General features: G+C 63.5%; 5 protein-coding genes across 7 annotated transcripts in view; 4 read left to right on the top strand and 1 right to left on the bottom strand.

The window, feature by feature from the left end:
* Positions 1 to 683, top strand: part of APOA1 (apolipoprotein A1) — a 1,898-nt gene extending 1,215 nt beyond the window's left edge. Inside the window, exon 4 of the mRNA XM_019512411.1 lies at positions 4 to 683. Coding sequence (XP_019367956.1) covers positions 4 to 601 — 598 coding nt within the window. The 3' untranslated portion in view covers positions 602 to 683. The remainder of the gene's footprint in view (positions 1 to 3) is intronic.
* Positions 684 to 1,348: 665 nt separating this feature from the next.
* Positions 1,349 to 2,331, bottom strand: LOC109294142 (apolipoprotein C-III-like). The gene is made up of 4 exons (XM_019512424.1): positions 2,227 to 2,331; positions 1,986 to 2,051; positions 1,765 to 1,888; positions 1,349 to 1,681 (listed from the first exon to the last, which is right to left on the bottom strand). Exons 2-4 carry the CDS (start codon positions 2,041 to 2,043, stop codon positions 1,597 to 1,599), a joined length of 267 nt encoding a protein of 88 aa, XP_019367969.1. The 5' UTR covers positions 2,044 to 2,051; positions 2,227 to 2,331; the 3' UTR covers positions 1,349 to 1,596.
* Positions 2,332 to 4,092: 1,761 nt separating this feature from the next.
* On the top strand, positions 4,093 to 6,234 carry APOA4 (apolipoprotein A4). 2 transcript variants are annotated; one of them, XM_019512399.1, is made up of 4 exons: positions 4,093 to 4,244; positions 4,508 to 4,600; positions 4,871 to 5,021; positions 5,181 to 6,234. In XM_019512399.1, the coding sequence occupies exons 2-4, from the start codon at positions 4,552 to 4,554 to the stop codon at positions 6,097 to 6,099; spliced, it is 1,119 nt and encodes a 372-aa protein (XP_019367944.1). In that variant the 5' UTR covers positions 4,093 to 4,244; positions 4,508 to 4,551; the 3' UTR covers positions 6,100 to 6,234. The 2 variants fall into 2 exon arrangements, with proteins under 2 accessions (XP_019367944.1, XP_019367935.1); XM_019512390.1 differs by lacking the exon at positions 4,093 to 4,244 and having other exon boundaries at positions 4,265 to 4,600.
* Positions 6,235 to 8,572: 2,338 nt separating this feature from the next.
* On the top strand, positions 8,573 to 11,828 carry APOA5 (apolipoprotein A5). 2 transcript variants are annotated; one of them, XM_019512439.1, is made up of 4 exons: positions 8,573 to 9,005; positions 9,761 to 10,201; positions 10,252 to 10,574; positions 10,796 to 11,828. In XM_019512439.1, exons 2-4 carry the CDS (start codon positions 9,986 to 9,988, stop codon positions 11,730 to 11,732), a joined length of 1,476 nt encoding a protein of 491 aa, XP_019367984.1. In that variant the 5' UTR covers positions 8,573 to 9,005; positions 9,761 to 9,985; the 3' UTR covers positions 11,733 to 11,828. The 2 variants fall into 2 exon arrangements, with proteins under 2 accessions (XP_019367984.1, XP_019367990.1); XM_019512445.1 differs by having other exon boundaries at positions 8,577 to 9,005; positions 9,761 to 9,835; positions 10,463 to 10,574.
* A 1,028-nt stretch (positions 11,829 to 12,856) lies between these two features.
* Positions 12,857 to 13,053, top strand: part of ZPR1 (ZPR1 zinc finger) — a 6,704-nt gene continuing 6,507 nt past the window's right edge. Inside the window, exon 1 of the mRNA XM_019512456.1 lies at positions 12,857 to 13,006. Within this exon, the coding sequence (XP_019368001.1) occupies positions 12,875 to 13,006 (132 nt within the window). The 5' untranslated portion in view covers positions 12,857 to 12,874. The remainder of the gene's footprint in view (positions 13,007 to 13,053) is intronic.

The raw sequence follows: 13,053 nt of genomic DNA on the forward strand, positions 1-13,053 counted from the left end.
CAGCCTGAAGGTGGGCGACACCCTGGGCTCTCTGAACTCAAAGGTAGTGCAGCTGAAGGAGGACCTGACCCCTTACTACGACGAGGTGCGGAAGACGTGGGACAAGGAGATGGAGAGTCTGCGGCACGAGATGACGCAGGACCTGGACAAGGTGCGGCAGAAGTTGCAGCCCGCCCTGGAGCAGTTTGCACAGCAATGGGGGGCCGAGCTGGAGCTGTACTGGAAGAAGCTGGAGCCCGTGGCGTCCGAGCTGAAGGAGCTGTCGAGGGACAGGGTGGAGCAGCTGCAGCAGCAGCTGTCCCCGCTGGCGGAGGAGGCACGGGACCGGCTGCGCGGGCACATGGACGAGCTGCGCAAGAACTTGGCGCCCTACAGCGAGGAGCTGCACCAGAAGCTGACCCAGAAGCTGCAGGAGCTGCACGAGAAGGGCGTCCCCCACGCTGCCGACTTACAGGCCCAGGCCATCCAGCACCTCAGCAGCCTGCGCGAGAAGGTCACGCCCCTGGTGCAGGACTTCAGGGAGCGCGTCACGCCCTACACCGACAGCCTCAAGACCCGCATCATCAGCCTCCTCCAGGAGGCCCGCAAGAACCTGTCCTGAGCCCCGGGCCCGCACCCTGCCTCGGGGGCCGTTTGCTCCCGCCCTGGGCAGTGGCTTTGTCCAATAAACCTGCTTTAAGTTATCAGTGTGTTTGGTGCATCCCTGGGGGGCAGGTGGGGGGCTGTGTCTGGCCAGAGGGGTGGAGGGGTGCAGCACTGGGCTTTGTGCCCGTGTTGGAGCCAGGGCATGGAGCGTGGGAGCTGCTGCACCGTGTCCATGCCCAGCTGTGCCCATGCTGCCTGGGACCTGCTTCCTGCAGCTGCCGCAGCTGAGGGGGACCCCGAGACCCCTGCTTGGCTCCACTCCTCTCGCAGCTGCAGAGCGGGGCCCGTCTGGCGCCTGGCTCAGCTCAGCTCTGCCGCGACACCTCCGTGCCCACAACCCACTGCCCCGGCTGCCAGGGGTGTCCTGAGTCCTGGGCCCCTGTCACCTCCCGGGCAGCGTGAGGTGGGGGTGGGGAGTGCAGCCTGGTGCAGTGGGGGTGATGCCCCCAATGCGGGGGTCTCCAAAGAGGGGCTTTGAGGGAGGGGCTGTGCTGGGTGCCAAGCATGACAGTGTAGTGGCCTGGGGCGCCGTGAGTCCGGGAACTGGATTGGGCCTTGCATGGGTCACAGGGCAGCCAGAGCGGGGCTCCCGGCCAGCACACGCTCAGCATCCTGTGTCCTCGTGTGCACTGCACCTAGCACATGCAGACACACATGCACACAGACGTGTGCACACATGCACAAATACACGCACACACAGGGCTCCAGCAAAAAGGTGCCACGGCACATCCTTTTATTGCAAGAAGTGACAAAGGTCGAGCCCTTGCTTTACTCAGAGCTGAAAACACCCCCCTTCCCCCGCTTCCTTTCCCTCCCCCCCACCCTTGGCAGGTCCCAGGTTTCCTGGCCCATGGGAGTCGCATGCGCAGCTGCCCCCATGGAGGCCGTGCTGTGGGGCGGGCGCAGGGCTCTGTGCCCTCGGCCCGGGTGGCACAGTGGACCCGGGGCTCCCTAGCTGGTCTGTGGCTGTGTGAACGTCCTCTTCAGCTGCTCCAAGTAGCTCTGGAAGGTGTCCAGATGCTCCGACGCCCACTGCCTGGAGAGGGGAGGCCAAGAGCAGAATGAGGGGGTGCGAGAGGCAGGTGCCCGCGGCACGGCCCTGCCTGGCCCCCAACACACCTGCTCTGCTGCGCCAGCCTGGTCACGTCAAGCGAGGCGAGGGTGTCCTTGATTCTCTGAGTCGCCTGCTGCATGTAGGTCTCCATCTTGGCCTGAATCGTGTCCTCCGGCTCCTCCTGCGCCCCTGCAAGCACAGGCCCGGTGCGGTGAGGGGTGCCCTGCCCTGCCCGGGCGCTGCCCCCACCCCCTCTGCCCGTGGCCCTCCCAGCCCCAGCTCTTACGTGCAAGGGCGGCGAGGAGCGCCACGGCGAGGAGAGCGAGCACGACCGGGGCCCTCATGGTGCAGGCTGGGGAGACAGCACAGCTGGGTGAGGGCCCAGGGCCCGCCTCAGGCACTTGCCCTGTCTGCACCCGCCCGGGACCCTTGGATGGGGCATTTGCAAACAGACCAGCTCCCCGCAGCCTCCCACCCCTGCACAGATGGGCAGCGGCAGGTCCGCCCCCGCAGCTGCGCGGCCATACCTGCTGGCGTGGCTTCCTCGGCTCTGCTCCCTGGTCCTGGCCCCAGCCTGGCCAGTTATATACCCTGCTGGGATGCAGCTGGCCGGGCGCTGGGGCAAAGGTCAGGCGCTGGCTCGGCCGGCCGGTGGCCTTCCCAGCTTGCATTGGTGGCATCAGATTTGCTGGGGAGCGGGGCGTCGGCGGGGAGTTGAGAAATCCCCCGCGACCCGGGGCCAAGGCTGTGGGTGGGCTGATCCTGGCGCGCTGTCCTCTGCCCTCCTGCTCGGACAGCGCCTGCCGCTTGCCCTCGGCCCTGCGCCGCCACGTGCTGCGAGCAGGGTGCTGAGCCTGTGCCGGGGGGGGGCAAACGGGCACGGGCTTTGCCAGGAACGAGGCTCAAGGGGTAGGGCCGGGTGCGTGGGGGGCTCTGCCGGGGACCCGGGGGCAGATCCCTCTGCCACGTGCGCTTGCAGTGCTCAGGAGCTGAGCTGTCAACAGCCCCCGAGGCAAGAGCGGAGTCCCCCAGGCTGGGGCAGCGGTGGCAGGGCCTGCGGGCACTTGCAGCACCCCTTGCTGGCTGAGCTGCAGCGTGCAGCACCTGGCACCTCGCGGGCGGTGGCTCCGGGACAAGGGGCACGATATGGGCGCTGCTGACTCCTCCTGGGTGCAGTCGTCTGCCGTGTGGGGAAAAGGGGGCCGCGTCCGACCTGCCAGGCACGAGAAAGGCCTGAACTCCCCCAAGCCGAGGTGCCGGAGCCGGGAGGCTTTGAGGAACGCGGGTCCCCATTGGCACGTGCCTGCAGGCCCCGGTTGCATAACGCGGCCCTGGCAGCCCTGGCCCTGGGGAGCTCCCATCCTGCATGCCACCAAGACACACAAACACACCACCCCGGCCAGGCACAATGCCAGGGGCAGCCTGTGCCCAACCCGCTCACCCTCCCGGCAGTGCATGGTGCTGCGCCTCCAGCCGGGCCAGGCATGAGGCTGGCGTGGGCACCTTGCCCCAGGTGCTCTGGCCACAGGCGTTGCTGCTGGCCGTTGAACGTGGGTGGCGTGGGCTCAGCCCCACGGGTGACGCTGCAGCTGGGCACTGCCTTCACTCCTGGGGTGCGTGGGCCTGGAGGGAGCTGGCCCGGCCCGCTGGATCCGGCTGCCGGACAGGCTCCGAGCAAGGGCCCAGACAGGCTTCCTGCCCTGCACAGCACAGGTCTGGGGTGTTAGGGACAGATCCTGCCACGGCCAGTGCCCTGTACCTTGGCTGGGAATCATGGCTCCCACCCGGGGTGCAGGGCTGTGGCATAGTTGGCCCCGGTAGCCCTGCACTGGCCTGCTTCGGCCCCTGTGTCCCAACGTGCTTGGTAGGGAGGGCACTGTTATCCTGCCCGTGTTACAGGATGGGGAAACCAAGGCATGGGAATAGGGGAAATGCCATGCTCCAGGAATCAATGCTGGAGCGAGGGGAGGAACCCAGGAGTCCTGGGCAGGCCCAGCCAGACCCGTGCCTCTGCTCCAGGGCTGCAGGGAGTATCTGGCAGCCATGCTGCTCCCCTCGGCCGGCATGGCGCGCAGCATGGCTGTCTGCCCGTCTGCGGTGCCGTCCTGCCTCCTGCGTGGGCTGGGCAGCCCAGGCCCCTTCCGCCCCCTGGGCCTGGCGGGGCACTTGTGCCCAGCCCCTGGCTCTGGTGTTGGGGTGCAGAGGCAAGGCGCCCCGCAGCCCCCCAGCTCTGCCCACCCCGTCCCATGCAGAGTCTCTGCCGCAACCCAGCTGACTCGAGCCCCGTCTCCCAGCCCTGGTTGCCCTTGGCCCCTGCCCGTACCCCGTGGGCTGCCGTCTCCCTTCCTGCTTCCCTCCCGCCCGCTGGCCCGTGCTATCTCCGGCATCGCTCTCAGGCGGATAACGACGCCCTCGCGCACGTCAGGCACTTCCACGTCGCGTCTCTGCTAAAGTCCAAGCCCTGCGTGGAGCCCGGCACGGCTGCTCTCAGGGCATAAATACCAGGCGGCCAGGCACAGTGGGCAGCCCACGAGCAGCAGCGCAGGTAAGGGGCTGGGAGCGCAGCAGGCGGCTCTGCTGGCAGTGCGCCCTTGATTGATGGTGCTTGGGCCGCAGGCCACGGGGCCGCTGCCAGGACAAGGGCAGCTGGGGGTCTGCCCAGGGCTGGTGCTGGTGCAATGGGCTTGGCCTTGCCCAGGGCATGGTGGGGAGCTCCTGTGGGTGGAAATGATAGTGTGATGTGGGAGGGCAGCGGGGGGCAGCTTGGCTGCATGGAGACTGACCGACACTCTCATCTCTTCCATGCAGGACTCCTCCCTTCTCCAACCACCCGCAAACTGCAGCTGCTCAGGATGTCTCTGAAGACCCTCGCCCTCGCCCTGGCACTCCTCGCCGTCGCCGGTGAGTGAGGGTGTCCTGCTCAGCTGCCCCATCCCCAGCTCTGTAGGGCCCCGCAGGGCTCAGGCACAGCCTCCGTGGGGGCTCGGCGCCGGCCTCTGATGGGTGCTAGAGCTAGAGGCAGGGAGGCCAGGCTATGAGCGGCAGGGGGTGGCATGAAGCACCCCTGGTCCCCAACCTGCCCTGATGCCTGTAGGGGACGTGGCTGCACGGGAGGTGGGGGAGGCAGGGGCCCTGGCGCTCAGCGTCTCAGCATCCTCGCGGCCTCCGCAGGCAGCCACGCGGAGCTGGACGCAGAGCTGGACGCGCAGCTGGACGCGCAGCAGGTGGCCAACGTGGTCTGGAGCTACTTCACAGACATGAGGAACAGCGCGCAGGAGACAGCGGACCAGATCCAGCAGTCCGAGCTCAGCAAGAAAATCAAGTGAGTGCAGGCGATGAACCCTGCCGGAGACGGGGCCGGGGCAGAGAACAGACCTCTGCTTTCTGCTGCGGGAGGAGGGCTCATGCCAGGGTCCCGGGGCCTGCAGGAGTCGGGGGTTGGAGGAGCCGCGTGACAACTGTGCCCGCTCTCCGCCCGCAGCTCCCTCCTGCAGGACAACTTCCAGAACGTCCAGACCTACATGGCCGACCTGCAGAAGCTGATCCCCTTCACCGCCGAGCTGCAGGCCCGGCTGAGCCAGGACTCAGAGAAGCTGAAGGTGCAGATCCGCCAGGAGCTGGAGGAGCTGCGGGCCAAGCTGTCGCCCTACGCTGACGACGTGCACCAGCAGATCACCCGTAACATCCAGGAGCTGCAGCAGAAGCTGGCGCCCTATGCCGAGCAGCTGCGCAGCCAGGTGGACCAGAACGCAGAGGAGCTGCGCCAGAGCCTGGCCCCCTACACCCAGAAGCTGCAGGACAATGCAGGCAACATCCAAGCCGTCCTGGCCCCCTACGCCGACCAGCTGCAGGAGCAGATCAACAGCAACGTGAAGGGCATGAAGGACCAGCTGACTTCCCTGACTGAAAATCTCAAGGTCAAAGTGGACCAGACCGTGGCTGAGGTGCAGAAGAGCTTGGCTCCCTACGCCCAGGATGCACAGGACAAGCTGGCCCACCAGGTCGAGGGCCTCTCCTTCCAGATGCAGAAGGCGGTGGAGGAGCTGCAGGCCCAGCTGGCCCAGGGCACCGAGGAGCTGCGGGGCCAGCTGAGCCCCTATGCCGAGGAGCTGCGGGAGAAGCTGCAGGGCGACAGCAAGAGCCTGCACCAGATGCTGGAGGGCCTGAGCGGGCGCATGGACCGTGCCATCGAGGACTTCCGCCAGCGCGTCGCGCCCCACGGGGAGGCCTTCAACCAGAAGCTGGTGCAGAAGCTGGAGGAGCTGCGGCAGAAGCTGGGGTCCGACACGAGCAGCATAGAGGACCACCTCGCCTTCCTGGAGAGGGATATGCGCCAGCAGATCTCCTCCTTCCTCAGCAGCCTTAAGCAGATCGAGAGCTCACCCCAGGATGAGCAATGAGGGGCGTCCATGCGGCCCCGCGGCAGCCCCATGGGGAGAGGGAGCTGCCCGTCTGCCTGTCCCCACTGCACTTCATTCCTGCCCAAACGCTGCACTCACTGCAGCTGCAGAAATAAAACTGCACCACAGCAACGTGCCGTCTCCGTCTCGTCTCTCAGCCCGGTTGGGAGACAAGTCCCCATCCTGCGCGGGGTCCCCGGGGCTGCGGGGGGATGGAGTGGGCTGGCGCAGGGGGGGTGAGCAAGGTTGCCCGGGGTCTCCCTGTCTTCTTTCCCCCACCCTTTGAGGGCACAAGGGGACGGGGCTGTGCTGGGGGGAGCCGTGGGTCAGGCCGTCACTGGGATGGGAGGGCAGCGGTCTCCCGAGCAGTCGCTTTATTCAGTGGGGAAGGCTGCGAGGCCTGGCCCTGGCCCCTGCTGCAGGATCTGGGCCCAGACCCCGCCAGGGGCATTTAAATCCATGGGGATTTAAAAGCAGCAGCCTCCCCGCCAGCCACCGCTGGGAGATCTCCAAGCCCCGACAGCCATAGGCCTGCCCTGGGTGTAGAGCCGTGCCGCTCCGTGAAGTCTGTGCGGATCTGCCGCCTTGCATCAGCTGAGCCTTGGCCCAAGGGCCTTGGACGCTCCCCGGCAGGGCAGAGCTCAGTCCAGGGCCCCGGGGGGCTGCAAAGGTCCCCAGCAGGTGTGAGCTGGGGACCTGCCCGGGGAGGTGGAGGGCACTTCTGCCACCTTTGCTCCCCTCCTCTCAGGGGGCAGCTCTGGGGCACAGCCGGGCGCTGGTTCTCAGCGAGGGCCTGGGAGCAAATGGCCCTGGCGCTCTGCTCAGGAGGCGGATAGGGCACCGTCGCCCCAGGCTGGCAGGCCCCAGGTCCGCAGAGCGCCCAGGGCTGCAGCTCCTCTGCAAGCCATGCCTTGTCCTGAGCTGGCTTGGGTTTGTACATGTGAGCCATGCTCAGGCATGTGCTGCGCTGGTGCATGCTCCCATGTCCCTCTGCCCCCTTGCCGGACAGCTCAGGCCGTGGAGCCGACCAGCTAGGCCTAGCCAGGGCTGCTCCCATCTTACGGACACCGCGTGACCCGGGCCATCCAGGCTTCCTCCCGCCAGCCCGATTCACGTGGGAAGCAAGCGCTGTGGGCGAGCGGGCAGGCTGGGTGCGAGTGCCACGGTGGCCAGACACCAGTGGGAAGCAAAGGGGCTCTCACGACCCCGCGCGGGAGCAGATCTGAGTGTGGGGAGTGCGCTTTCCACTGCAGGGCAGTGCAGACCAGACGGCGGTGGTCAGGGGTCAGGCAGGGAAGCAAACAGGACGTGAGCATCCTTGCCCTCTGCAACCCGGTGTTTGCCTGGCTCGGGGGCGGGAGCTGAACTCTGGCCTTGGAGGAGGGCTGCTGATGGCTTGGCGCTTCAGCCTGCCCATCCACCCATCTGGACTTTGCCAGAGACATGGACTGTCACCTGCTGCCGATGTGCACACAAACAGCCCTTATCACCAGGAACAGGCTGAAACCCAGCTTGCTGTGCCATGCCATGCCGTGCCGTGCCACGGGCTTCCAGGAAAGGCGCTGGGGACATGGGTGGGATGACAGCTGCCTGTGGGTCCATTCCTGGGACAAGGGGACGCCATCCCCCGGTTGTTGCTGTGCTTGCTCCCCTCAACATGGGTCTTCTCCCAAGTCAGATTCAGCCCCCGGCCTGTGAGCAGCCCCCTACAACGCCGCGGGTGCCCTCAGCATGGACACAACTGCCCTCCCCACCCCACAGCAAGCCCGGACAGCTCTGCCCTAATGCACCAGCACTCTCTGTGCCTCTGAGCAGTCCTGAGCTTCCCCGCCAGCATTGCCAGCCCATGGCTTGGCTCATGTCACGTCCCCTGGGCCTGCATCTGCATCTGACCCTGTCAGGTGTCTTCCCGCTCCACCTGCCTGGGGCAGGAGCTGGGCACTGAGCCCGCGGTTCCAGCACCAGGGTCCCGTGCACCCCTCTGAAATGGCCCGAGCAGGGGAAACGCTGTAGGTTCGTGCTTTGCTGCCGCGTGCCATGGCTGGCTCATCCCCTGGAAATGAATGTTGTAACAAGCAAGGCCGCCCCCGCCCCCCTACCACTTGCACAGTGACTGGTGCAGTGAGGCCTGGGTCTCGCCTGGGGCACGGAGGTGATAAAATCCTAATAGCCTCAACCCCCCACGGCTGGAGGGGAACATCGCTGAAGAGGCCATAGCCAGCCCTAAAGACCTGCCCTTCCCTGCCTCCTCTCCCCCGGCCATGCAGAGAGTCTCTCCCGGGGCTTTGCACAAGACAACAGCTCCCCACCCACTGTGGGGCTGGCGAACGCCCATCCGAGCTCTGTCAACAGAGCGTGCTGTTTATTCTGCTGCACGAGACTGGGGTGCAAAGGTCGGCCCCGAGTCCTGCGTCACCTGCTGGCAGAGCAAACAGCAAAGCCTCCGTTATTGCCGTCGAGCAAGCCCCTTATCCGCCGAGCCGAGCAGGGTCAAGACCTACACCGGGCTACTGGCCCTGCCTGTCTAAGAGCACCAGTATTTTTAGCTCGCTTGCGCAGAGGATGCTCGGGGGGCCACAGAAGCACGGCTCCTGCTCCGGGCAAAGGGCTAAGTTTGTGGGCTGCAAGAGATGGGAGCGACTGGATGGGCAAGGTGGACCCGAACCAGCCTGGGTGCTGGGGCGGGCCGGGGAGGTAAGTGAATGGGCTGCACCTGGGCACCCACGTCATCCTGAGTGAACCTCCACGTTGTATTTACATGGTGTGAGGTCCAAACTGACTGGCTCTGCAGCGTGCGTGGGAGAGCCGATGACCTGAGCGCCTCTGCCTTCGGCTGATGCGGCGCATATAAAGCAGGCAGCACGCTGGGGCTGCAGCACAGAGGAGCAGCGGGGAACAGGAGCCAGGTAAGGTGCGGAAGGTGCCGCACTGTTGTTCTGCAGTGGCTCCAGGAGAGCTAAAGCAGAGGAATGTGAGCAGGACTCATGAGTTCAGGTCCCCACTCTGGCAAGGTGGCCTTGGGGTTCGGGGCTCTGGGATGGCACTGCAGCCTCAGGGAGCAAAGGATCCTTTCTCTGACACCCTCTCGGTCACAGCTCCTCTGTGAGCCTTGGCCTCTAGCTCCCAGAGGGCATAACTGGGCTACCCACCCCAGTCTGTGCAGCGCTGACTTGCGACGCTGCACTACTTGGATGGCAAAGCGCTTTGAGAGCCCTGGACGAAGATGCCTCTGCAGGGCAAAGTGCTTGTGTCTGTGTTTCCCCGGGAGCCTGAACCCGCACTGGCAGCTCACGAAGGAGTTTGGTAACGGGCCTGAATCAGGGCTTCTGAGTGCCTCACCGGGTAGGGGAAGGACTTGTTAAAGTGGGTTTCGCCAGGGAGCTCCTGCCCGCTCTCCCAGGCTGCTCTCAGGGGAATCTCCTTGCAAGCAGAGCTGAACACCCCGGATAATTTTAAACTGCTGACTGTACTGCCTCTGGAGGCTGGGGGGATGCCAGGTGCGTATCCAAGTCCAGGCTACCCAGGCAGTTTCAGTCCAGACCTGAAACAGATCTGGGCAGAAAGAGGGACCTAATTCAGGAGCCAAAAATGACCCTGAGCCCTCCCCTGTGAGTCAAGAAAGTGGAGGTGAGGTCTGGGCCTAACTCTCCTCTTCCTGCAGTGTCCGCAGCAATGACCAGACGGACCATGTCTCTGGACGCTGCACTCCTGGTTGTGGTCCTGGCCAGTTTGTCAGGTGGGTGCTCTTCTTTGTAAATGCTGTGCGGAGGCTAACTGCATCGCTCTAGACAGGCCGGGGCATGAGGAGGCAGCTTGGTGAGAGGGGCTGTTAGGCTGCCAGGTGAGATGACCCCGCTCCTCCCCACCTGGGGCAGTTTCCACAGTGATGTGGCCCTTTCTCTGCTCGTTTGCAAATCTGCATCACCTGAGATGCAGTTGCTCTGAGCTCATTGCTGCACTTCAGTCTGCTGCTCCTCTGTTTTTGGAGCTGGGGCCTGGCTGTTACTGCTCCCCAGATCCCTTGGTTAATGATACCCACCCCCAGAGAGACGTTGCACTGGGATGGATCGGCAGAGATGTTAAGCCCCTGGAGCCCATCCTGAAGGCAACGTCATCTCAGAGAGGGGATTTCTCAGGGACTTGTCTGGGTACAGAAGCTCCCTCAGAGCCTTCAGGGGAAAATACCGTAATGACAGTGGCAGACTGAGCACCATCGGCCCAAAAGTAGGTCCTAGCTTTGGGATTTTTTCCAGGGAGATGTCCCCCATGCCTCTGTTTGGCCTCCCTGCGTCCTGCTGGGCAGTCAAGTTTACCAAGGCTCCTCCCAGGCTGCTCTGTGAACCCTCTTGTTCCACCCCTGCAGCTTCTCAGGCCGAAGCGGCAGCGAATGGGCTCTGGGATTACCACAGCCAGCTCACGCGTGACAAGGACAGCATGGAGCACGCCCAGAGCACGAAGCTGGGCAGAGACACCAAGTGAGTACAGTGTTTTTTTGGGGTTAAATACATCGCAGGCACTAACCTGCCACAGCCCACCCGCTTCCAAGTGTATGGATCTATTTGTGACAGGCGCACAAGTACCCCAAGAGCTCAGTCCATGCAGGCACCCAGCCCCTTCTACGGGCAAGTGACAGAGGGACAGGTTAAGGAATCTGGGATCTGACCTTTAGGAGTATGTGTCTGTTTTTTCCATACAGAAACCTGAAGGAAAGCATCCAGGAAAGGGGCAGCTACATGGGAAATTTCCTTGAGAAACTGGCTCCGTTCAATGGGGGACTCCAGCCCCGGCTCTATCAAGACTCCGATGGGCTGCGAAGGCTCATCAGGAAGGAGCTGGAAGGCCTGAGGATGAAACTGTCTCCTTACGTGGATGATGTGCACCAGAGGATCGGCAAGAACCTGGAGAGGCTTCGTTTCCAGCTGCAGCCATTCACAGCAGAGCTCCTGGACCAGGTGTCACTGAAAGCCGGGGAGCTTCGCCAGCACCTCACCCCCAGTCAAGACATGAAGGCGCAGCTCCTGGAGGGCATGGACGAGGTTCAGAGGTTCATTGCCCAGTATGCCAATAAAATAGCCTTCCATACCGATCTAGTGAAGGAAACCTTCCATCCGTTCGCAGACAAGCTCGTCGCCGAGATCCACCGCAACCTGGAAGAGCTCCATAGGAACGTGGTGCCTCACACCAAAGCCAGCCCAGAGAAAGTCGATCAGTACATCCAGGAGCTCTCCGCGAAGCTGACCCAGAATGCCAGGGGTCTCCACCAGAAGATCCAAAGGAACCTCAAGCACCTCAAAGAGCAGCTGAGTCTTTACCCCGGTGACCTGAGAGAGCCCTTTGCTAGCTCGCCCGTAGACCCTCGCTGGGTGGCAGAGCCTTACGTGGAGGGCCTGGCCCGGGAAGTGCAGATGAGAGTCGACGAGTTCAGAAGGGACACGTTCCTCCAGATAGATGACTTCACCAGGACCGTTGCCCGGGAGACAGAAGACGTGAAGTTCAAGTTGTCTTCACCTTCTCCGTCCGCAGAGGAGTTTCAGGACAGCTCGGCACCTATTGAGGACTTGCACATCCGGCTCGACAGCCTGTGGAAGGATATTTCCCAGAGCTTAAATGAGAAGAGCAGTGACTTTGAGTGAAACCTGCTGTATCGGTGTGTGCAGGAGTGTGTGCGCATGCACATGAGTGCTTAAACCATGGTGGGATGAAATAAAAATCATGCCCGACTACACTGCGTTGGGCTCCAATAGCAGTGATTTCGATAGCTGTACCAATAACAGGCCATCCTTGCCGTTCCCCGCACCACAGAAATACAGATCTTTCTCTCTAGTTGCCAAGCTAGTCAGGCAATCCATGACTTTATTTGACCATGCAATTTGGCTGGAATGATCCCACAAACCTTTGGTGTTGTGGTCCTCCGGAAACCACGCAGTGTGCCTCTCTGAGAAGCAGGCAGAAGTTAGTAACGACCTCATCTAGAATGACCTGTATCTATACATTATATATTTGTGTATAGAGGTTTAGCTAGACGGTCCAGTTCTGTAACCCTTACTCACCCAAGTGAGGCTACCTGGTACGGTCGCCAGCTCTGTGTGAATCTACTCTGGAAAGCCAACGTGCCCGTGTGCTTGCACGTAGAATCACAGGGTCGGAAGGGACCTCAATAGGTCATCGAGTCCGATCCCCTGCCCTGGGCAGGAAAAAGCGCTGGGGTCAGACGACCCCAGCCAGGTGCTTCTCCAGTCTCCTCTCGAAGACCCCCAAGGTAGGGGAGAGCACCCGACGTCGGTTTCGACTCTACGATGCTTGATCCGATGCCACGTTTGCTGCGTTGCCCATCTCCCTGGACAACATCTGTCCAAACTTCCCCGGACGCTCTAAGACAGCAGACGAGACCCCAGAAAAACCTGCAGCCAGGACTCCCGAGAAGACTCCAGCCAGGAGTCCTGCAAAAAGTCCAGCAAAGTCACCTCGAAGCAGTGCTTCCAAATCCATACGATTGCTATTTATGATATAAATACATTCATGTAGCTATGCTGCGACCGGCGCCGCGTGGCGGGGGAGCATCACCCCCCGGCACCTGCGCGGGATGCACCCGCCGAACTACGAACAGGTGTCCAGGGGGGCCGGGAGCCAAGCTGCGGCCTACTGCGGGCCCCGAAGCCTGAGTGGGAGTAGTTCCGCGTCACGTGGCCACAGGGAGGGGGAAATGCTTCAAAGGGGCGGGGCCCGCGCAGGAAGTTCCGTGTCGGAGGTGGGCGCGGGGCGGAAGCGGGGCGGCATGTCGGCCATCGGGGCTCTGGAGCCGGTGCGCGGGGCCGGGGCGGGCGGTGTGTTCCGGCCGCTCAGCGCCGAGGACGAAGAGCAGCAGCCGGCGGAGATCGAGTCCCTCTGCATGAACTGCTACCGCCACGTGAGCGGCAGGGGCCGGCCTGGATTGGGGCGGGGCGGGGCGGGGCG

This window comes from Gavialis gangeticus, unplaced genomic scaffold (assembly GCF_001723915.1).
Source record: "Gavialis gangeticus isolate Ggan-Ray unplaced genomic scaffold, GavGan_comp1, whole genome shotgun sequence".
In the NCBI taxonomy this organism is placed as follows: Eukaryota; Metazoa; Chordata; order Crocodylia; family Gavialidae; genus Gavialis; species Gavialis gangeticus.

Coding starts and splice junctions, on each gene's coding strand:
- LOC109294142 (XM_019512424.1), bottom strand. CDS start 2,043: ATGAGGGCCCCGGTCGTGCTCGCTCTCCTCGCCGTGGCGCTCCTCGCC. Junction 1,889..1,985: donor GCTCCTCGCCGCCCTTGCAC/GTAAGAGCTGGG, acceptor CTGTGCTTGCAG/GGGCGCAGGAGGAGCCGGAG. Junction 1,682..1,764: donor AGGCTGGCGCAGCAGAGCAG/GTGTGTTGGGGG, acceptor TCCCCTCTCCAG/GCAGTGGGCGTCGGAGCATC.
- APOA4 (XM_019512390.1), top strand. CDS start 4,378: ATGGGCTTGGCCTTGCCCAGGGCATGGTGGGGAGCTCCTGTGGGTGGA. Junction 4,601..4,870: donor GGCACTCCTCGCCGTCGCCG/GTGAGTGAGGGT, acceptor CGGCCTCCGCAG/GCAGCCACGCGGAGCTGGAC. Junction 5,022..5,180: donor GAGCTCAGCAAGAAAATCAA/GTGAGTGCAGGC, acceptor CTCCGCCCGCAG/CTCCCTCCTGCAGGACAACT.
- APOA5 (XM_019512439.1), top strand. CDS start 9,986: ATGTGGCCCTTTCTCTGCTCGTTTGCAAATCTGCATCACCTGAGATGC. Junction 10,202..10,251: donor AGCCCCTGGAGCCCATCCTG/AAGGCAACGTCA, acceptor TTGTCTGGGTAC/AGAAGCTCCCTCAGAGCCTT. Junction 10,575..10,795: donor AAGCTGGGCAGAGACACCAA/GTGAGTACAGTG, acceptor TTTTCCATACAG/AAACCTGAAGGAAAGCATCC.